Source organism: Toxotes jaculatrix, chromosome 13 (genome assembly GCF_017976425.1).
Source record: "Toxotes jaculatrix isolate fToxJac2 chromosome 13, fToxJac2.pri, whole genome shotgun sequence".
In the NCBI taxonomy this organism is placed as follows: Eukaryota; Metazoa; Chordata; class Actinopteri; family Toxotidae; genus Toxotes; species Toxotes jaculatrix.
The window spans coordinates 3,926,588-3,950,152 of record NC_054406.1 but is presented as its reverse complement, the minus strand read 5'-3'; the positions used below and the strand labels follow the sequence as shown (position 1 = coordinate 3,950,152).

The window sequence follows — 23,565 nt, the reverse complement described above, 5'->3', positions numbered from 1 at the left end:
AATTGGATGAACAGACTTCCTGAGTATCCAGCATATTTTTTTAAAAAGATAAAGATTTATGAGTCTATTTATAATTTGCTATTTATAATTTGCTTTTATAATTTGCTTTTAATATAGTTCAAATAAAGAAAATATGTTAGAATATAAAAAATGATTATTGTTTTTTTCTGTGTTTAAAGGTTTCAGGAGAAGACTCGTACATTCAGGGCTGCGCTTTCCATGACGGCTTCTCTCCAGCCATCGGAGTCTTTGGGACGGAAGGGCTGAACGTCGATGATAATGTCATCCACCACACTGTCGGAGAAGGTGAACACCGCACCACCTCTCAGAGGAAACACTTTCATATAGTACATGACTGAAAAGTTATCTCCTTTTTTGTAGGATAATGTTCTAACTTTCCTCAGCACCCAGCAGGAGCTTTTCAACACATTATACAATGTGTTTGCAGGTATCAGAGTTTGGGGTGACAAGATAACAGTGAGGAGGAACCTGGTGACGATGACGCTGTGGCCCGGATCGTACCAGGACAGAGAGGAGCCCTTTAACTATGACTGGAACGCTGCCATCGAGGTCCGTCTTCTCAAAATACAACACTTACACTTGAACATGTATTCCCGCATTTCTGACCTGTCCTATTTTCTCTGCAATATCAGGTCAATGAGGGCACAAATGTCGTGCTGCAGCATAACATCGTGGCTGGTTATGAGCGAGTGGCATATCGTATCGATGGTGAACCGTGCCCGGGTAACACCACACAGATTTTGTTTTTACTAAAATGACAGTGGACCAAGTTGTCCATGCAGAAAAGTCTCCAAAGACATTTACATTTTCTCTTCTGCCTGTGCAGGTTATTTCACCGAAAATGAGAAGTGGATTCACAACGAGGCTCACGGCGGTCTGTACGGGGTTTATCTGAACAAGGACGGTTTGCCTGGCTGCAGCTTCATCCAGGGCTTCTTCATCTGGAGGAGCTTTGACTATGGCATCTACTTCCAGGTTTGAAAAACTGTTCCTGACACTTATTCTTGATTTATGTGCTCACACCATCCACAATTTTACATCTCAATGTACCACTTTTATATCAAACCACAGACCATCATGAGTGTCATTATTTCCAACGTGACCCTGGTGGACAACGGGATGGGCATCATGCCGCTTATCTTCGCTCCTCCTTCTCTTTCCCACGCGTACGCTGATAAAACTGTACAAATCCAGGTGAGAGAGTTTATTTTGATTGATTCATTCTTTCCTGTGCATCATTTTACGTTTTGTAACAAGAATGAATTCTTCTCCTCGTGTTCCTCTTTTTCCCAGAATGCTTTGATCGTCGGCAGCAGCCCCAACTTCAACTGTTCAGACACTTTGCCCACCAATGACTTTAACATAGCCATCACTGGTGACCATCGAGCCCCTAGACCTCTCAAAGGTGCAGTATGACTCCCTGATGCTGCTTAAACACAAACAACATCTCACAGCTACTCTGTAAAGCAGATTGATTTGGTGATTGCCATGTCTTATCTTGGGGATATGCCAGTTTTAGCCTGGAAAAAACAAATACACAGAGCTGCTACAGGCTTTGAAAGGCCTGAAATGTTGTATAATTCTATGAAAGATACTTTTGCTGAAGCAGAAGTTGTTTGTAGAATTTAATTTAACCAACCAAGACCATGAACTTTACTTAAAAGTCAGACATAAATGCAGGTTCTTTAGACTGAAAAGATATAGTTCTGCCTTTCCTCTCTGACTCCGTTTTCACTCTGTGCAGGTGGGAGATCTGGAATCTGCTGGCCAAACTTTCAATCTGCACACAACAAGGCTCCAGAAAAGGTCCATCATATCAACATGAACTACAATGCCATCAAAGGACTGATGACAGTGCAGGGTGAGCTCAGGTTCTACATTTTGCAACCAAAGAGGTTTTTGAACATTCAGATGATCTCTGTAATTTATTTTCTCTCTTTACAGACACAACGTTTGTCAGCTTCCGCAACGTCTGCTCCAGTGAGACGAACGTGATGTTCATCACCAACCCGCTGAACGAGGACCTGCAGCACCCTGTGCAGGTCTCAGGCATACAGATGATTGACAGCACAGAGAACGCTCAAGTCTTTGTTCACAGGCCTGATGTCGGGTAAGTGAGCGAGCAGATGCCAGGCTTGGAAAAACAGTGATGAAATTTCAGTGCACCTCAGACAGTGAGAAAAGAATGAAAAAAAATGTGTCTCTGGGAAAAAAAAAAAAAAAAAAAAACATGCAGACAAAATGAAAAATGATACTGGGTTAAGGCTGCGCTTAGCAGCTACTAGTTAGCATAACTAACTGCTGGTAAACCGGTCTGCTCAATTTCATCTAGTTTACTGTTGCTACATCAGTTTATGATTTAAACTGACAAAACATTTATGACAGAGAATCAAAATTATTAATTAATTAATTAATTAAAGTGTTTCTGTACCTCAGCAAAGCGAACCCCGCTGACTGTGTGGACATGGACTGCGACGCCAAGAAGAAGAGCTTGCTGACGGACTTGGACGGGTCGTTCCTGGGCGCAGTGGGAGCTGTGGTGCCTCAGTCGGAGTATGAATGGGGAGGCGATCCGAGAAGGGGCCTGGGTGACTACCGCATCCCCAAAGTCATGCTCACTTTCCTCAACGGCAGCCGCATCCCTGTGGACCAGATCGCTCCGCACAAAGGTAACGTGACCAACGGCAGGACTGTTTTTTAAAAAAGATCAAAACTAATGCAAATCAAAACTTAAAGGAGGAGAATAAATCACTTTACAACTGATGAGCCAAAACAGTAGGACCAGAGTGGGCACTCTGATCAGATGCTATACAAATGCTCTGTTGCTTCCTTTGTCCTCAGGTGTGATCAGGAAAAATTGCATGTACATGAGTTTCTGGCAGAGCTACAAGTGTTTTGGGCTGAACTACAGGATGCTGGTGATCGAGAGTCTTGACTCTGACACAGAGACCAGACGCCTGTCCCCCGTTGCCGTCCTCGGAGACGGCTTTGTGGATCTGATCAACGGTAGGAGGAGTTCTACAGCTGTGATTAAAACCCTGTGAAAGAAGAATGTGTCTTTAATGCAGGTGTGTGTCTTCGTTTCCAGGCCCTCAGGATCACGGTTGGTGTTCTGGCTACACCTGCCAGAAGAGAGTGTCTCTCTTCCACAGCATCATAGCCACTGGTCGCTCCTTCGACGTCTACTTCAGCAGCGTCAGTCCTCAGAAACTTCGCCTCATGATGCTCTACGCTGATCCATCTGAGGTCAGCGCACAGCTTTGAGCTCTGCCCTGCTCTGAATATGACCTTTAACAACATTAATACATTTATTTTCAGAGTGCAGTTATTAGTTTCTCTTACATTTTTCACCTTTCGTTCTTTAATTTGTGCAGAGCGTCATGGTGTCAGTCTTCTACTCCAAGCCCCAGCGGTTGGATGTGTACATCGACAACAAGCTAGTGCCTCCGACTAATGCTGATTGGAATGCTGACAAGACTGACTACACCCTGAAGAAGCCCATCCTTCCAGGTACTTAAACTTCACACTCACACAGATAATGTGAGTATAAATCATTAAAGGAAATAGAATCAGCAGGAAAGGACATACCTCTTTTCTTCTTCTAAGAAGAACATATTTTTTTTCTCACATTTTATCAGGAATTCTTCAGTCGTACTTTCTGTTTTTCTTTATTTGCTCCGTTAAGGTCAATACGTACCTCAGCTGAACGCCACTGTGGGCGCCAACTACTTCGACCAGGACTACAAGATGCTGAAGGTCGTGCTGAGAGGGTCCAAACCAGTGGAGATCCGAACCGCCCCGGTTCTCTTCATCGCCTTCGAGCTGCCCGCCATGACCGAGGAGGAGTTCTTTGGAGATAACCTGATCCAGAACCTCGCTACATTCCTCAAAGTTCCTCCAAATATGATCCGGATCACCAACATCATCCGGGAGGGCGGAGGCTCGCGGCGCAGGAAGAGATCGACGGGCCTGAAGGTGGAGATGGAGATCAAGAAACCTCCGGTCCAGGAAACCAGCAACAGCACTAACGGTTAGAGGGAAATTGCAGAACAGTTTCTGTACTTCTGTACCTTCAACATGTAAAATGTGGCTGTAATTTCAGAACCTAGAATAAAAATGAAAATCACAGCAGGATATTTTGTATCATCTCTCCGGGCCTTGTCTCTTCCCAGATGAGGGGGACTTTGCACTGTTGAAGAACATTGCTGATAATCTCGGTCAGGCAGCCGTTTCCGGAAACCTCAGTCAGTCCATCGGCTTCAACGTGTCCTCGATGGGCGTCATCCCGCCTCCTCCTCCATCATCTGACCCCAGCTGGAATGAGGTGAAGCTCAAAGCTGAATCATAACATCATCTGTCATCTGGCAGCATCATCTCAATCGCAACATCCATTCACAATGAAACTAATCTCAGTCAGTTTTACGTGGACTCACGGGTGCTCATTGGTGGTTTTCTGCTTTAAATCTCAGGTGGCCACGGAAGAAGTGACAAGGGAGGAGCCTAAAGTGAGTTATGTGTCCAGTGTGGCCAACCTGCTGCTGATAAAGGAGCCGATAGCCAGGGAGTTTGTGGGTCCTCTGTACCAGCAGCCCAGTCTGATGGCCGTGGATGAGCAGGTGAGGCACTGATACATCTCTGGACCGATTGTTCTTTCTGATTGGTTGCTGTTAAATCTGACTTGTGCTGTTGTCTGCAGGGTAACTGTGTCTCCGTGGGAGTGACGACTCTCACTGTTACAGCCAGCCTGAAGGACGCAAGTGGAAACGGCGTGGACGGACTTGAAGGAAACACAACCATCCTGTTCAGCACCTGCTGGGCCAACTTCACCGACCTGTCCATTCTCAACAGTGGTACGTCTGCAGTGACACAGAAATAACTGGCAGCAATGTTTGATCATCAATAACTTGTTTCAAGGAAAAATTTAAAATATAATCTGAATCAAGCTTTGCTGCTTTCCTCAGTTTTTTTAATAATTTTAAATTCAGTATCTTTGGATTTTGGACAGTTGTTGACAAAACCAGATTAGTCAATAAGAAAATAATTACTGACTTAATTTCTTACATATGGCTAATGTTTTATTTATTTATTCATATATTGTATATTTTTATTCAATGTCTTTCTCTGTTGGTCTAGTGGAAATCTTACCTAATGACCATTTAACACTTTTTAAAAAAAAATCAAACACCATGATAATTACTGTTCTTCTCCCTGTAGGTGAGAACCTGACAATGGTCTTCACTCTGAAGGAGTGGGGCGCCGAGTCACGTTCCTTCACGGTCAAAAACACTCCGACCACCCAGACCCCGACGACCAGCAGCAACGTCACTGAGCCGACGTCCACCTCGACCACAACCGAACAGTCCACCACCGACGAGAGCATCTTCAGCTCCAGCTCCGCTGTGTCTGCAGGCAGCCTGTGTCTGGTCAGCGTCATCTATGCCGTGGCCTGCTGCTCAGAAGGCATCCCTGTGTGTTAGATAGATCTGTGAAAGCTACTGAAAGCTGTCAGGGTTTTATGAAGGATACCTCAACATACATTCACTTTAACATGAACAAGTCAAACAAACATTCATGCTCACTGAAATTTTTCTTTTTTCTTTTTTGTAACACTTTTTTTATTCATATATAAACAAAATTATTGGGATGCGGTTACACTTTTATTGCACCACACAGAAAACCAGTGAGTGACATCTCACAGGTCAAACTTTATATGAAGTAAAACTATAAATATAGAAGAAAGATGAAAACATCTGCTGTACACTGTATGCTGGATCTTACATCCCTCCCTCCATTACTGTTTTTCTACTGTTTCGTTTGGTACCTTTAATTTTATCATGTGTAAATGCCTGTTTAATGTGATTATACATCAGGACTTTCTATTTTAAAACAGATGCAATAGTATTTCACTTGAATCTGAAGAATACATCAAGCTGAAGGACGACATGAAGCTTGCATTTTATTTGTGATTATTTTAAACTATGTTCTCTTTTCAGTAAATTCTATTTTTCATTGTTAAACACATCTTTTCTGTGTCGGCGTTTTTCTTGATGAAGTTAATTATTTAATGCTGAGCGGTGACTCTGTCCATGGTGCTGAAGGAAGCTGACTGCCTGTGTTTCCTCTTTTGCACTGTGCTTGTGTTTCACTAGAGGGCGAGAGACACCGCGTTACACCGTGAACTCACGGTGCGAAGAAGCACAGTTGCAGTGATGTATTAACTCCAGCTCGAACAGAGAGAAACTTGTCAAACTGAGCCTAAAAACACAACATTAGCAGCCGTTCTGGTTCCGTACGAGCAGGTTTTGAGTTAGAAACCAGTTTCCGCAAACGCATCAGAAGTCGACGCGCATCTTTTCAGCGCGCATCTGTCTTCCCAGGAGGGAGGTGACGGCCGACAGAGGAACAATTAGTTTTATAGCCTTAATTTGTGCCCTCCATTTAGCCCGAACGATAACGGCACAATGTGGGCGTGTTCTCGCCCCCTTTTTAACTTTGCACCGCCTGTCCTCCTGAGCTGTGCGCACTTTGCGGAGCAGCGTCTTGCTGCGGAGTGGATGCAGAGTTCAGCTCCGGCTTTGCCCGTGGTCCCCAGGCCACAGCTCAGGCTCCGGCTCTGATCCAGGACACAGACCAGAGGATGGATTTCTATCACTTCGCTTTACTCTGCGGGGCTCTTGTGTGCGTTTGGGAAATCCCCTGTTGTCAGGCTCTCGCTATCTTCCCTCCAGCTGCTCCGAAGAGCAGCAAGGTGGCGAAGATTTTTGACGGACAAGAAGCGTCAAAATACTTCAAGGAGTTTTACGCGCCACCATCCAGCGACAGGAACAATAAAGCATCGCCTAAAGACTTCATTGAGCCTCATGACTACATGCTGTCCATATACAAGACCTTCTCCACGGCGGAGAAACTGGGACTCAATGCCAGTTTTTTTCGCTCCTCAAAAGCTGCAAACACTATTGCAAGTTTTGTGGACAGCGGACAAGGTATGTAGAGCTCTACTGTATAATGTATGTGTGTCTTTGTGTATATGTGAGTGTGTGTGTGTGCTGCACCCATGACTCATAGTTTGTCTCCCAGATTAATTCAGTGCAGACAATAGTGGGATTTTTCCTGTCAGATTCCACATCTCTGTGGTATGCACATCATCTCCGTGAGAATGCATCTGACCGTGCGCTTTTAATGCTTTCCACAGATGACCTCCCACTCTCCCCTCTGAGGAGACAGCAGTATCTGTTCGACGTCTCAACCCTCTCCGAAAAAGCAGAGGTGCTGGGAGCCGAGCTCAGGATATACACCAAAGTGTCTGGGAATTTCAGGATATCTGAGACAGAGCCCGTCGACATCCAGCTCCTCTCCTGCTACGACCAGCAGCTGCTCGACTCCAAAACTCTGGACCTGCAGGATTCCCACAGGCCGAAGTGGGAGGTGTTGGACGTGTGGGAAATTTTCAAAGAGCGGCAGCACCTGAACCAGGGGAAGCCCTTCTGCCTAGAGCTCAGGGCCATGCTGGACAACCCCGAGAGGGAGCTGGACCTGCACCTCCTGGGTCTGCACAGACATGGCAGACCTCAACAGAAGAAGGCCATCTTAGTGGTCTTCACCAGGTCCAAGAAGAGGCAGACTCTCTTCAGTGAGAGGAGAGAAGGGAGGGCATTGCTTGGCCTTGAGAGGAAGGCCAAAGAGAGGCAACCCGGCATCAAAGCCATCAGGAGAAGGAGGACGGCTGCGTCCAAAACCCGCCATGGGAAAAGACACGGCAAAAAGTCCAAATCCAGGTGCAGCAAGAAGCCGCTGCATGTCAACTTCAGAGACCTGGGCTGGGACGACTGGATCATCGCCCCACTGGACTATGAGGCGTACCACTGCGAGGGTGTGTGTGATTTCCCCCTGCGTTCCCACCTGGAGCCCACCAACCACGCCATCATCCAAACTCTGATGAATTCAATGAACCCCAGCAACATGCCGCCCAGCTGCTGTGCCCCCTCCAAACTCAGCCCCATCAGCATCCTCTACATCGACTCAGGAAACAATGTGGTCTATAAACAGTACGAGGACATGGTGGTGGAGTCTTGTGGCTGTAGGTAGTAGAGCTGACAGGTGTGGAGCTTTACCTTGACCTCCCTCTTGTTCGTCAGGCTCCTCATGGTGGTGGCAACGCTGCACCTGAAATAAGCAGAACTTAGTTGGTTTTTTAGCGAGATGGAGACTTAAAAAAAAAAAAACGTGTTGCATTTGAAAACCATGCGCCCAACACAGTCATGCTTAATACCTCAAACATTTGTTCTCTTGCTTTTTTGTATGTTCCTGTCTTGAGGAAGAACATCTGGTCGCCTTAAACTATGCAGTGCCCGCAAATTCATCAATACACAGTTTGTATGATGTAAGATAAACATCTTAAAAATGTACAAGGAATAGTTCACACATATTCGCTTTCTTGCCCAGAGTGAGTGGGACTTTCCCAAAGTGTTTAGATATTTCTATAGTAAGACACGTGTAGTATCCCTTATTTGAGGAAAAGTAATCTGCTCTTAAGGAATTACTGTCAGTGCAAAAGTTAAAACAATATGTGCCTCTTTTTTAAAATCCTTTCTATCCACTGTTCTGCTCATGGGACACTATTACTGTGTTAAACTTCTGTTAGTGTTATGAAAAAAATACACGAATAAGAGGATTGATGAATTAGACTGCAGCCGTACTAGTTGTTGTGGTTATTTTTAAAGGAATGCCCAATAGGAAAAATATATCCAGGCACAATTTATGGCAGAATACACTAATACACTAAATCAATGTAACTAAGACCTTAAATATACAGCGTTTCCCATCTACAAAGCAGACTGGCAGTTTGAGTGTGATAAATAAGGATCTAACCATCAAAAATTAGTCTGTTTGTTTTAATGTATAACATTCAGTGACTAAGCCAAACTGACTGATAACAGTTTAAGCAGCGTATTTCTTGTGTAAACTATATGATAGACTTCAGATAAACAGTTTTTTTTCCCCCCATAATGGACGTCTTGAGTGATATTTCTGCCAGGATTGAAAAGTGGATTTTCAGCACCTGACGTGGCCTGTGTCTCAGGGAACGTCCTGCAGCGAATGTGAAGTCCAGTTTCTGATAAAGCCACCATCAGAACATTTCCACCAAAACCACAGCAGGGTTTCTCACCAGTTTACTTATCATTTTTTATTGAGGAGATACATGATTTTGTCTGTAATGCACTGATGTTCAAAGGTACCATGTGTAAATATTTGATATGGAAATAATAATTTATGTTCTATGAATAAGTTATTGCATTTTTATTGTCTGCTTTGTTCCGTTACAACTTCCAGATGGCATGAGTCACACATCTGGATGTTCAGGTTCAAATAAACACATATGGGTAATGTTTTGGTAACGAAACGTGACAGCTATGTTCTGCTCACAGACTGTGAAATATTAGAGTATTATCCATGTTTTTGATGTACATATAAATAGGTAATAATTAATCACCAAAGAAAAAAAACATTGCCTTTGGTGAACCCTTTTTTTTAGGCTATGCTGTTGTTTAAAAATTAGTAGCACATTTTATCCCCTTTTTTTTTGGTTTATGTTTTGCATTATTTACTGGAATCTGAAAATAATATATTATAATGATTGATACAGAAAGATGAATAATTCAGTGTCATGCCACAGTATGTTTAGATTTTATTTGACCCTGTCTTTGCTTTCCAGCGTTAAACAATGTGACACATTATTACCGCAGAAAAGTGAATTAGTAACATTTTTTACGGAGTAAAATAGTCATTTTAATTGTTTAACCAAATTAATCTATTCTTATAAACTGTACGAATTGCAATATATATAGAAAATTAAAAATTTCTCAAGCTGTATTTTCTGGTTGCAGTGTCAAATTTTCTGATACTACAGTTGCTTTCTATTCATTTGCTCTTAAATTTATCCTTTTTGCTGGTATTTTGTAATGTACATTGTGTCATAATTTTAACTTCAATTCTTTTTGTCATGGTCCTACCTACATTTATCAGTCAAACACTAGCAGTTTCTCTAAAGGCAATTTAAAGGATCTACATGTGATCTCAACCTTAAATCATTATTCAGTTCAGTTCATGTTGGGAATTTGGCTTGGAGAACGGCAAGAAAGACACATCCCTCAGACTTATCCATTTGTAAAACCCAACAAAACACAAACAACAACAGCATAAACAGAAAATAAACACCAGATCAAGTGATGCTGTAACAGTCCCACTGTTCATTTGTAAGAGGGAAGGAAGAAAGATTGTGTTATTTCTACACTCAGTAGTTGCATAGTCTCACCTATAAACTACAATAACTGATTTTTTGTGTTTGTTTGTTTGTTCACTTGGTGGCAGCAAAAACAAGTTATCTATATCTACTGAAGTCTTCATGCTAACCAGCTAGCCCCGGCCTGTCCTGTCTCATAATACCACTTTGTACCTCAACAAATGACAGAAATAAGCAAAACAGGAGTTTACACAGACTGTACAAGACATGGACGTAGCACCCGTGACGTCACCCACTGGTTTCGCGGAGTCGGTTTTGTGACCAAACAAAACATTGGAGCTGCGCCATCTTGGATTTCAGTGGGAGTGTACTTGCTTATCTGGCAGTGAGGCGGTTACTGTACGGGTCAGCCGGCCGAGAACCCGTCCACTTAGCTCGGGGCAATATTTAATATTTACCGGCTTTCACCGCTGCCTCCATCCACTTACAGTTACAGCAAAATACAAACAACAACAGCCGCTTACTGACCCATGCAATGTCGGACTTTTTAAACAGAAAAATGAGACCAAATAAAATTGTAGCCTAGTATCCCCGCAATAAACGGACTCTGAGAGCACGGAACACACCGCAACAGCGGTCCTTACATTAGCTGCTCCGGTCCCCCATCTGTATCAACAGCGACCATAAGTCGGCAATTATGTCATAAGCCAGCGGCAAAATATGCTAACACATGCTAATTAGGGCAAACATCCAGGTAAAATAGTGAAAACTTTACTTACCGAAAAAACTGCAACACAGACTCCTCCGATGGTCGGTTAGTACAGTCTACACTACAACAAGCCATATTGTCACAAAAACATATCCGAACATTGGCAAACAAACATGGACACACCAGCCCCTGTCAACCGCTGAAGGTAGCCGAAGGCCTCTTGATGTAGCCGCCTAGCCCAGCCGATGCTTTAGCAAAGAGCTAACAGCCAGTTCCTGTCTATGGAGCTGTCGCTCAGCGTAAACACGCCCTATTTTATATAAGAATTTTAAGCCTAAATAACACTTTAATAACACGGTTGTGGTACAACCCCCCCCCAATTGATAGGTGGAAACTATCAATAGAGACCAAAAACAAAAAATGTACCAGGCTGTAAATATGTTTTTTTAGGCTGTAAAGTTGGCTATTTTAACATGGGGGTCAATGGAGAATCGCTCACTTCTGGAACCAGCCCCCAGCGAAGTTTGATGCGGAACTCACAGCGTTTCCTCTGGACTGGTGAGTAAACAGCTGCTAACATTTGCTATGTAATGATAGCAAATTTCTTTGTTATTCCTATTTCTTTCTTCTTTCTTAGCTCCTTTAAATTTGTTAAAGTCGAGCACAGCTGTAGATTTGGGTGATAATTTGATGTAGGTTCATCAGCATGAGCGACTCCTTTCACACTGTCATTGTTTTTACACAGTCACTTGATGCAGTATTGCAAAAATATTCATTATACTTTAGCCACTCTAGGGGTAGTAAGTATCAGAAGAAATTACGTTTGACTTTGGACAGAATCTTCTAATAAAAGTGTTGGAGAGTGGCCCAAGCAAATGGCCAGTAACCCATAGCCCATAGCTCTATTTTTTTTTAAAATAGAGATTAGTTGAAGGTACAGTGCAACTGAACTGTCCCGGCACAGACTGGGAGGCAGAATTGTACTTACTATTGATCAATGTAAACAAGTGGTCAGGAGCTTACAGGATCATTAGTTTGCCTCTGTGGTGTTAAAGGGCTGGGTGAGGTGAGTGACCGTGTGCAAGGGTGAAAACAGGGTCAGCAGACAAGTGGAAAGAGCGCCATCTTCCCTGGGTGGGCTATGTTTCTGTGTGTGTTCGAGGTTGGGGGGGCAGCACTTGCAATATATGACAAACAAATTGGTGGACAGATGTAGTGATTGACCCCCCCACCTCCCCGTCCCTTCAGTCTAGAGCCACACTGGGTCCCCTGCCTCTCAGACAATGGCAGTGGAGGATTTCAACATCAGATTAAGCCTGCCTTTTCCTCACTGGGGCCAAAGGTCAAGTGGGCCATTGTCTCCAGGGGCTGTGGACATTAAACAACGTGCACGTCCTTTCAGAAAAGGGCAGGCAATCAAGAGGGGAGGGAGGGGGCCGAGGGGAAGGAATGTGTGTGATGCTCTCGCAGGGCCTCGCTGTCACTCCCCAAACAACAAGGTGAGATATAAAAAAGGGGTGGCTGGTTCGAAGCAGCTGCACTGAACAGCCAGCGGAGGACAAAGGGCTGGAATGTACCGTCTCTATAGTGGTGTACGGAGGCGTTTCTGCACTGTCTCTCACTGTGGCAGATTTGCTGTGAGATGAGGAAAAAATATTTGCCGGGGAAACAAAGAGGGGTGTAAATTGAGAGCAGTATTCAGCTGTTGTTATCAGATTGTGGTGGGTGGGGGTTGGGGGGGGGGGGGGGGGCTGACTGGAAGCTTGTGTTTTTTTTTCCTTTTTCTTTTTTTTTGGTTTTCTCGCGGAGTTTTTCTGTGATGTTAAATATTTCACACATGTCCGGAGTGCAGTCAAGGGGAAAAGAAAACCAAGAAGGGAAAAGGAGCGACTACAGAGACTGAGATCGAGAACAAGATTTCTTAAGTACAGAAAACACGTGTGTCCAAGAAATCTCCGACAATCAGGGCAACAAAAGAACCCCCCCACCACCACCACCACCCCCCGATGTATTTACACGATATAATTCAAACATATGTCTCCCCTGTTTGCTTTTAGTCAAGGGTAAAAGTGATGCTCTGTCATCTTGACCTCTGTGTTTGCTCTGGTAAACACAGCCTCAGAGGCTTTAGAGTGGAAATCCTCTCTGTGGAGTCAGATGGCAGCCGACTCAAAGCCCCAACACATGAGGGAAGTTACTCCTCCTATTAGTTAAGTAAACTTTCTAGAGAATTTTCTCTCGGTTTGTGGTGTTTGCTGCAGGATCTTGCTCTTTTCAAGTCTCTATTATTATGTCTAATTGTTATTTCAACAGTATCTAAAAGACTGTATTTCAATATAATGCAGGCCTGGGCTGCATGTTGAAATATAGTCAATAAAATGCTACTGACACAACAGCTTTATGGTTTGAAAACATTTAGTCCCAAATCATAAAATCAGCACTTAGTGAAGCATTAAACATGGAACATATTAACTAACCTATTGTCTTCGTGGGAATCCATTTAAGATCTGTACTCAGGACAATAAAAGTAAATAATACACTCACTTTATGATCATTTTGGAGGTTGTACTTTGTAGTGCTATTAAACTGTGTAGCATTATTGACATCTGGTGTTCATGGTGACCTTGAATCTTTTGCTGACAATGGTCTGCTAACATATTTACAAGTCAGTGGCTGAATTCAGTGGACAATATATTGGAACAAAAAAAAGTAAGTGTGAAAGAAATAGTTCAACATTTTGGGAAATGTGCTGATTCAGTTTCTCAGTGAGAGTTTGATGAGAGGCGTAAAGACTGGAAACTGAGGAAGAGCTGTAGCCTCGCTCTATCCAAATGTAAGAAAATGCAGCTACCACAGAAATGAGTGTTTAGGTGAATACTTGTATTCTTTTTTTTTTTTACTTGTATTCCTGTATTTTTCGGTAAGATCCTCTTGACTTTACTTCCTGTATGAGCAGTGTTCTCTTTATTTGAGCAGTTTCACTGTTTTTTGTGCCCATGTGCTTACTGATACAGACTTGGAAGAGAAGGATTACACAGTTGAGTGAGACAGCAAAGTGACGGAGGAGGTGGACCATGAGTAGCTCATGTCTTCTTTGCAGACAGGTGTGTCCTCAGTGGGTCAGTGCTGCTGGTAAACAGTGTCTTATTGAATGTCAGTTGGAAAACCAACCTCTTAAAGTTTGAATTTATGATTTATGACAATGAGTATTATGAATACACAAGACTTTGGTGTGTTTCTCGGATAAATGTATACGTGCACTGCAAACTAATGCTGACAGAGCACAGCTTTGTTTGTTTGGCTTTCAAGAAACCATGGTTCAGTTATGTTGTACAAAGTGGACATCAATTAAAATGATTTGCTGGAAAACCCCTTCATTTTTCAAATTTTACAACTTGACAAATAGCAAGCAAAAAATGTTTTCCAAGAAAACGTCCCTGCAGCTGGTTGCACCTCCGTCCACAATTTGTTGTAATCTGCATCAGCTGTGAGGAGTTTCCCTGTTTCTGTTACATTTCTGGGACAATCGTGTCCATCAACAGCAACATTAAAAATGCAGCGATTTTTGGCCTGCATGCTGACATGTGAGTGAGTGATCTCATGACACACAGTTAGTTTATAATGTGCAGTTTGGACTTGGTGACATTTACCCACCTCCGTCAGTCAAACCTACAACGCCCACCTCTTCTTCCATCAGCAGGATGACTGACACCTGTGCTGGCTGCTCCTCAGCTTCATCAACTGGTGGAGTAAATCCTTCTCTTCCTTTGTGTTTGGTGTGGATCCATGCATTGCACATTAGTGATGTTACTGATTGACTTCCTGCCTCCTTCCCTTGAAGGACCAATGCCTGAAGTAAACACTCAAAGGCTCTAACAAATGTTGGTCAAGTGTCTTTTTAGAAACTACTTCAGGGTGTTGGAGGAGCACTTGGAAGTTTTGAGGATGCAGGTTTGGTCTCTGAATTTGACTTAAGGACACTAAGAAAGGACCTCAAGCGTCTCTGATCAAACAGTTTATTGTTTTAGAGGACTGCTAAGAGACCCAAAGTGAGGACCACCAGGTGCTGGTGGTGCAGTGTCTGGTTAAAATCCTGCCAGGGTTTAAGTCCCCTCTAGACATTTTAAAAAGAAAATTACAAAAGCAGTGTAACACTTGTATCATAAAAGAAGACCAGAAGTTAAAATTTTGCATTTTATTTGTATTTTCAGATTGACTAGAAACAGCGGTCGGCACTCAGTCGCTGTACCAGGACAATCCACTGTTGGGAAGGTAGGACCGTATGTCTGTGTCAGCTCCCTGTTCCTGCTGCAGCGCCCCATCCGTCAGGCCTTTTGGCAGCAGAACAAACCGGCAGAGTAACTTTTTAGCGGGTGTTCCCCTCTTCTCTTCTCCGCAGCCTTTTACTGTCATACAGGGATCTAAATGATGAGGACACGCAGAACACACAGATGTTTGCAATATCTCTCTAATATGAACTCTCTCGTCCGGACACACCTGGCTCTGATTTGTCTGGGATAGAGCATGTAGCGTGTGCACTTGACATCAGTTTTTATGTGTGCAGAAAGATACTTAAAGGAAAGAGAGAGGAAGAGGAGGATGAGGAGGAGGGGGGAGGGGACTGTAAGTAAAAACAGAGCAACTGTCGCTCACATGCCTGACACAGAATGATAATCAGGGCCCGCGCCGCTTTTGTACATGAGCGGCTTTGGTTTTGGGTGACAGCGCTGGTAGTGTTGTTTTACAGTCAGTCTGCAGTTGGAAATAAAAACCAGACGGGGCGGGCTCCGCAGCCAAAATCAGTCACCCCGGTAATTAAAAGTGCCTGCTGAGAGCTCTTTACTACACGCAGCCAGATCACTGATCATCACTGCCCGATCACATCAAAAGGAAATGACACAGGACACAGGGCGAGCCATTAGTGAGTCGACTTCCCAAAAAAGATCACAGGCAGTCATTGGGCGCTTGATTACCTACAGATTGTCTGTTCTCGCTCCACCTTTCCACCCACGGGGAGAGATGTACTGAAACACACTTATTTCGAAAATTCTCCCCCTTGTGATAAAATTTCACAGAGGTGAAGGATTTAATGCCACAGCTATTTGATCTGGTGCATCACCAGATCTCACATTCTGCCCATATTTCACTTTTATTTCAGTCAATTAAAGTGAGACTTCTAACCTTTACTGAACAGCATATGTTGTGACCACAAGCCGCAATTACAGGATAGAAGCACATTTAAATTGAGGTTTTTTTTTTAAAGCCTATTCTAGGATTCTCTTTCCGCCAAATGTACTTATACACAATCCTCAGTAGGTATATTTAGTCACAAAAAATTACTAAGATGCTTAAAAATCCAACAGTTAAACAAATGTAGCTGTAAGACACACATATGAGAAGTAAGATGAGAAGTAAAAGTTCTTAGTGAAGAAAAGTGAAGCTTCCTTGTGAGGTGAAAACTTTCATCCTTTCAGATAAGCCAAGGAACAAAAGAAAGGAGAGAATGGAGGAAAGAATGAAAGAAAGCCATGTTTCAAACTGAAACATGGCTGTTTTACAGAGTTCCTGAAATGTTGACCCTTTTTGAGATAAAAGATTTTTTTTTACAAGAGGCAACCACCATTTTATGAGCTCTTCTTATGTGAATGTAAAATCTTAATCTTGCGAAGTAACTGCAGCCGTCAGACAAATGTAGTGGGACAAAAAGTAGAATATTTCATAGAATTTCAAAGTGAGGTCTCATGATGAAAACTAAACCATCTCCATGACAACTGAGCAAACTCTATCCCTTGATGAAGTTGTGGCTAAAAGCTCCAGAAAAACCAGATAAGTGGATGTTGTGGTGAGATTTTTGTTTGTTTTGTTTGTTTGTGTCAAACTTTTGTTTCCAAAGTCAAGAATAAACCATGAAGTTGTGGTGTAGAAGATGATTCCTGAAGTTTCATTAAAGTAAATGTATTCGGTTACTCTTCTCTGTAACTAGGTCTGTTAATTAAATCATCAAATCATTTATCCAATTTTAATTTCTCAACACACTTTGAAACATGCAGTCTTTTAGACTGGTGTGTGAGAATTCATCCTCCTAGTCGTCTTCTTCTCCTGTGAAAATCAGACATTCAGGGTCCTCTGAGGTGCTGAAGGCTGGACATTTTTGAACACCTTGTTAAATGAGTTGCAGGTGCAATCAGCAAGACAACACCACTTTCAAACCTCTGCACAATCACCCTCCTTACTGTAATTTATTCCCCTTAAAAGAAATGCGGGGGTGAGGGGCATTTGGGTAGAGAGGAGGGGGAGTCGAGTCTTTGGGTCAATAAAAATCAAAAAAGCAGTTATTGACTTTGAAGCCCTTTGCCGTTTGAGGGAAACCCAAAACCGGGCCGATTGTGGCGAGCTGGTCTGGTTGAGGCCAGAGAGGAAATGCAGTGTGACACTAACAGGCCGAAGGAGGAAGTGTTGATGGACTGAATTAAACAAGGGGGGAAAGGGGCTGAGGGGGTGGTGGGTGGGTTTGTGGGGGCATGACACTAATGTTTTCCATTGACAAGACGGAAAAGCCCCGCTGCTATGCCACACACACACACACACACACACACTCATAAATTCATCCATTTATTCACAGGGAACATTCTCTCGGCAGCAGCGGGGGCACTTTCCCATGCATACTTTAAGAAATATATACACAAACATTTGGTTTAAACTGAGGCTTGAAGTCTGATTGAAGATTGACAGATCCCTCCAATCAACTTTTACCAAACAGCTTTTCCCAGAGCAGTTTGATTAAAGTCTAAAATGACCATCATTCCCCTGGACTGAAAGAAAATAATAAAGATTTAAACATATTTCAGGCTACTGTGACTCAGACGTACAAAAACTGTCTGTTTCCAATTATGGCTTTTAAGCAGTTTGAGGAAATGTGTGGTAACTTCAAGAGGAAATATTTTACATGTCATGGATGTAATAGAGGAGCATTGTACTTTGTATAAACTGCTGGATCTGGGTTTTATCTGCACACAGAAAAATACAGCAGTGAAAACAAAGAAGTCGTAAATGTGGAGGGAGTGTTGATGGGAAAACAAGACAAGGCTGAACAAAACAAGCACAAATACGTGCAAATGAGAGTTTTTGCCTTGAAAGTTTTTGTTTTGGGCATTTTTTTCCTGATTTATCGTATTTGGCTAATGAAAGACTTAAAAGGTATCAAAAGCAGCACTGAGGTGAGCACAGGTCAAAGGTCATGGTTTCAATAAAGATATAAAATCAAATACCAATATGTAACATTATTGTGAGACTGATTTATTTCAATTATTTGATGATCAAAAATACACAATAACTGTGTAAATGTGGAAATTTATTTCATAGTACTGTAGCAGGATAAAGAAATGTGTTTTAATTAAACTGTTCAAATGAAACAATATCAAACGTTTGTACTATTCTGGTTGAATAAGGACGAAAAGTGTTTCTATAAATACACAGTAAAATCAAAGCCCAGGATCTGATCGTCCTGTATTTCCTTTTTTTACTTATCTTAATTTTTGAATCTTAAGTTAAAACAGAAGTCCGGGCCCTGTCCTTGCAACCCTGAGTTTTGTAAAACTGTGGACTATTTTTACTGTTAGTTTTCAAAACCTGCAGTGTTTTATTTTTGCACTGTAATGATGTGTAGATACAGACGCTGAGAGAAGACGTACATACCTATGTATGGAGAAATGTACGCCTATTTCCATCTGAATACAATGTTTTTTATTTGGTGGACATTCTGTATTCATTCTCATAACCTTTTCTTACTATGCGCAATGAATAAAGATCTGCTCTCTCTGTTAAAAAAAAAGATCATCAAAGTGAATAAGGGTCTGTTTTCCAGCTACTGTACATGAGTTACACATTGCTGGTTGTGATTTTACCGAACAGATGGTAGTTAAATTATTTTTCATCCTCTCTCTCTCTCTTTATCTGTGTGAGCACTGTGATGAAAGCATATTTTGATATGTAAGCCACTGTTCATATGTGGATGTGGGAGGCACATGGCATGGGAGAGGTCAGCGTTTATGGGAATTAACACCAAGTCAGACAGACCTCCCACCATGCGTGCATTCATCTAATAAAGCAGGTTTACTCGAGGTCCTTCACTCTTCGGGCCTTGATAAGGTTGTCAATCAGCTGCACATTTCTGGGCGTCTGCCTGGAAGCAGCAGCAGCATTTCTAAGGGCAGATCAGGTAATAAGAACGTAAAGCAGTAACACAGAACTTCAAGATCCAAATCTTTTTAAAGTCTTTTATCCAGCCTCTCTTTTAAGTCATGGATTTGCTCAGTGTTATTCTTTGCTTTAATTAACAGGATTAAAGTGAACTTTGATCAGTATCATTTGAAACAATGTCTTGTTGTCAAACCTCGGTTAATCCCTCCAAACTGTCAGTTTATATCACATCTGCAGAGAAAAACTTGACCAGAGTGGATTTTGGACATGGCCCAGAGTCACACGCTGAGGCTCTGCAGCCAAAAATGCAACGTGTCGAGGTATTTTGAAATATTCATGTAACTGTGCCACCATGAAGAATGAAGGTTTGTCTTTCTACAAACAATCTGTGATCTTTTTTTGTTATTATTAAATAAAACATCATGAAATTCCTGTTTTTATATTATTCTTGTGTCATACAAAACAAGCAAGGAGACATACATACATGTCCACTCTAGCTTCCTGGTTTAGCAAGTACAGTCACAATTTGGGAAACATGTTAAAAATATCTTTATGCTGCTGCAAACAGAATATTTTTTCATCCAGATGGAGAGAAGAGTCTCTGCAGATGCTGGAAATACATTCACAACAGTGGCAAAGTGTTGTTTGACAGTGTTTTAAGTACTTTGTAGACTGCCAGTTATTCATCTTTTGGAAAACCAGATTCTTAGTTCTGTGATTCAGCTTAATCTGTAAAACATTTAACAGCATCAGAAAATGTAAATAACTTAGATTTAGCCGTTGTTTTGTGGTTGTCTATGTGTATGAATTTCAAATAGAAGGCCGTGTAACACAATTTTTTATGGTGGACTGACGTTTTTGTTTTAAAAAAACAAGACAGATTACACAGAAAGTGTGCAACTTGAACCAAACAAAAGGACATGGATTATTATGGAAGTGAAGCCACGAGTTGTTTTTCTGATAAAATGTGTTTGTGCGACTTGCGAGGAAAATGATCACCATCGCCCCCTGACTGGATCAGAGCGATCTGGTGGCAGTGATCCTGGCTCCCCTCTTTCACCTTTAGGTGTTGATTGCTTTTAGAGCCTTAAGTCTAGATTGAGGGCTTTTCCCATGGAGATTAGACGATCTGGTTTAAAGCTGTTTCAACAGGTCGCTTGTGAGGGTCAAAGGTCAATTACATAGTAGTGCCTAATGGTAGCAAATAACGTCAATCACCTTAAACAGACCAGCGGCGAGACTTGTGCCTGACTTTGGCCTGGAATGTGGGGAATCCAGGGGTTAAGCTGGTGGCATGGAGCGGCTGACCAGGGACATACACACACACACACAAACTGAGTTCCTCAACTTGAAGCTCACCTCCTATGCCATGTAATCAATCTTGCAGTTACCTCATTCACTCTGAAAGACAGCACACTATTATGATGGCTGTAGCCAAGACACGAGGGTAGGACCCAAGTGCAGCTTTTAGCTGGTTAGCTAATGTTATGATGCTAGCCAGCTAAATGCTCACCGTGAGCATGTTAGCTAACGTTAGCATTTAGCTCAACGCACCGCAGTGCCTAAGGCTCTAGACTCTTTATTCTTGCTTTGAACAAATTTGAATTTGTGAAACAAAGTAAAGAAAAAAGTTAAAATCACAAATTCAAGCACAACCCGAAATTGTTTCCATGAGGTTTCAAACAACACGAGCTCAGATAGATGGCTTCCAAAGCAAATTATTTCAGTGAAATTCAGTGTATTCAATTTTCCGATTTGTTGATGTGAAATATTCGTGCCCTGCACGTGGACCCTCCAGCCCAGCGAATGAGAGCTGTGTTGGCACAAACGTCTACCAGTCACGTTTACCTCCATGATTTGTTAAGGCTGTCCCAAACTGACTCCGTAACTAATGACCTCGCCTGAGGCACACAAACAAATGACGATGCTGCGTAACCTTGACAACAGAGGTGACTCATGCCCACAGCCAGTCCTCACCTGGCTCGATGTGCTGTCTGTGCCAGATGTTTTTTTTTCTTCCATGTTCGTTAATGCTACAGTGCCAGAAACTCACACTGACACAGAGTCAAGTGTTCATAAAGTTGTGATTTGCTCACATGGGAACATACTGCTGAGGAATTACAGCTGGGGGTTTATTGGATATTATTTTTACATGTGATTATAATTATTAGAGGGGGCTGTGCCCATTGATCAGCAGCAAACATATAAAAAAATTTTTTTTTAAATATTAATTGTTTTAGCTAACAGTTCCATCAAAAAGAAAAAGATTTAATCACTACAACGTACAACAGTCGTGGAAAGTAGTAAGAAAACCATATGCAAATCAAAATCTGCGATCTAAAACAAACTTTTGGAATTTTATGCCCATTATCCATGAACCTGTAGCTGTCATTCGGTCATTTGTCCTCAGCTGTTCCCCAGTCACCTCATCATCCCCACTCAGCACACCTGCCCCTCATCCCCCTTAATCATGGGTCTTTCTTCTGTTCTGCCTGTTGCTTACTTTTGTTCTGAGAATCAAACAAACAAAACTCCTTTTTTTTATCTTACCTGCTCAGCTTAGCTCTTCGTGTTCTGCTTTACCAGAACAGTAACACACAGCTTTATATATTTAAAAAATAAACATACAGCACAGTTTACTGCGGATTGTGGCAGTGCTCAGTGTTTTTAAAGTGAAAATCTTCTGCTGCCTGCTGACACAAAAGGGCCCAAACCAACTCTCTGTCTCTCAGTTGACAGTGTTCTGGTTCAGTTTACACGCTGGAGGGATTTTTGAACAGCTCACTGTTACTGAGAAATGGATCAAATGGCTTTTTAAAAAGTTTGATTTTGTTGATTAGGCAACAAGTGGTGCGGTGTACAACCTGCAAACCATCAATGAGAGTTCTGTCTTTTTTAACTTTGCTTTTGGATTGCTGTGTCCAGAGTTTATGTAATTTATTTTAACTGTGTCTAAACCCTTCAAAACAATCCCCTCTGCTTGTGCTGCATGTTTTTGTGTGGGATGTGTTGTACCTAAAGATTTAGACAAATCCAATAAAGTAAAGCCAGGATTTTCAAAATGCTGAGATCACACAGTCCCTTCCAAAAAAACTAAAGTAAAATCTGTAAATTTTAGACACTTCTATGAAATCTCAATTTTCTGTTTAATCTGTTAAATATACAGATAGGCCTATACTTTCTATAACATTTTCTATTTTTTAATGCAGTTATTTAGTTTTAAAACATTCTCCACATTTACATGAATAATAACTGCCAGAGAACTGAGTCTAAAAATATATAATAAAATAAGTGTTAGCTTTTAATTAATTGTAGAATGAAAACTCCCTTGAGGTTTTTACAACCCTAGATAAAACACAGAGGACATGACCTCAGTGCCCTAATTTGTGATCCTGGTTTAGAGCATACTTCAAGTGTACATGGTGTTTCTGTTTTTTTTTTTTTTCTTTGATTATTCTCTCATTTTCTCCATCTGTCTTAAACCTTTATTGTAAAATGAATCACAAATGGTCACAGGTCGACTTTGAATGACAAGAGCTATAAATAAATGAATCATTTCTGTGTAATTCTGGTGCAAACGTGTGTAACATCTTACAATGTGGCACAGCTTTGTCCCACACACATTGTTTGTATGTGCAGGGTTTTGTTTCCATGCCTCCCTTGGACTGAAAACTCTTCCGCTGGGAACAGCACACTGCAATCAGGCCCGGTTTATGGCAGCCAATCTGCCATTCACCAAAGACCAAGATTGATGACGCCTGTCCTGACTGACTGGTGCTCAGAGAGAAATGCCGCTGCCCAACATGCACCACACACTCATAAACCTCAGTCCATCTGGTCGGAGACAAACAAGGAAATGTGTCCATAAATTCTTAGTTGCTTGAGAAATCTGAATGTTGGACAAGGGAAGAAGGAAAAAAACAATGTCTTACTCTCAGTCTGGATGATCACACAGGCGGTGTTTAACTCAAATAGCTGGAAACTCTGCTGCACCTCCTCGTATCCTTCAGTGATGTTGCCCTTTTGACCCGCTGACCAGACTACTTACATTAACTAGACACAATGTATTCTCCCATGAATGCAGCGTTAACCACCACAGGCTCCCATTGACACTCAAACGGAAGTATTTTTACGGCCTCCAAGCACCACTGAACAAGTTTAAAGCAGCTTAATTGCAGCGTTGACCTGATTGGCAGCTACATGAATGTGTCTTGGTGGGGAAGAGGCCACAGACTGTTAACTGCAGCGAGGTGCTAAGAAGAAAAAAGGTTAATAAGCTAAACGCTGCACTGCCAGGCCAGCTTTCAAGTTGGGATTCATTTCTTTATACAGACTAATAAATGTGTCTTATGAGAAACATGCTGTGGCCCGGAGGTGCAAAACACAACAATATGAA

General features: G+C 42.1%; 2 protein-coding genes and 1 long non-coding RNA gene across 3 annotated transcripts in view; 2 read left to right on the top strand and 1 right to left on the bottom strand.

The window, feature by feature from the left end:
* pkhd1l1.1 (PKHD1 like 1, tandem duplicate 1) overlaps positions 1-6,042 on the top strand; it is a 30,881-nt gene extending 24,839 nt beyond the window's left edge. Inside the window, 17 exon segments of the mRNA XM_041052849.1 lie at positions 180-306; positions 449-570; positions 654-744; positions 848-996; positions 1,093-1,215; positions 1,315-1,426; positions 1,766-1,882; positions 1,966-2,131; positions 2,458-2,690; positions 2,863-3,027; positions 3,110-3,267; positions 3,396-3,531; positions 3,707-4,051; positions 4,194-4,345; positions 4,491-4,637; positions 4,718-4,871; positions 5,236-6,042. Of these exon segments, the coding sequence (XP_040908783.1) occupies positions 180-306; positions 449-570; positions 654-744; positions 848-996; positions 1,093-1,215; positions 1,315-1,426; positions 1,766-1,882; positions 1,966-2,131; positions 2,458-2,690; positions 2,863-3,027; positions 3,110-3,267; positions 3,396-3,531; positions 3,707-4,051; positions 4,194-4,345; positions 4,491-4,637; positions 4,718-4,871; positions 5,236-5,498 (2,760 nt within the window). The 3' untranslated portion in view covers positions 5,499-6,042.
* Positions 6,043-6,582: 540 nt separating this feature from the next.
* gdf6b (growth differentiation factor 6b) lies at positions 6,583-9,620 on the top strand. Its single transcript, XM_041053571.1, has 2 exons — positions 6,583-7,004; positions 7,214-9,620. The coding sequence occupies exons 1-2, from the start codon at positions 6,659-6,661 to the stop codon at positions 8,104-8,106; spliced, it is 1,239 nt and encodes a 412-aa protein (XP_040909505.1). The 5' UTR covers positions 6,583-6,658; the 3' UTR covers positions 8,107-9,620.
* LOC121192031 lies at positions 9,182-11,490 on the bottom strand. The gene is made up of 3 exons (XR_005895167.1): positions 11,386-11,490; positions 10,345-10,349; positions 9,182-9,194 (listed from the first exon to the last, which is right to left on the bottom strand). It is a non-coding gene; the product is annotated as an uncharacterized LOC121192031 (long non-coding RNA).
* Positions 11,491-23,565: the final 12,075 nt, after the last annotated feature.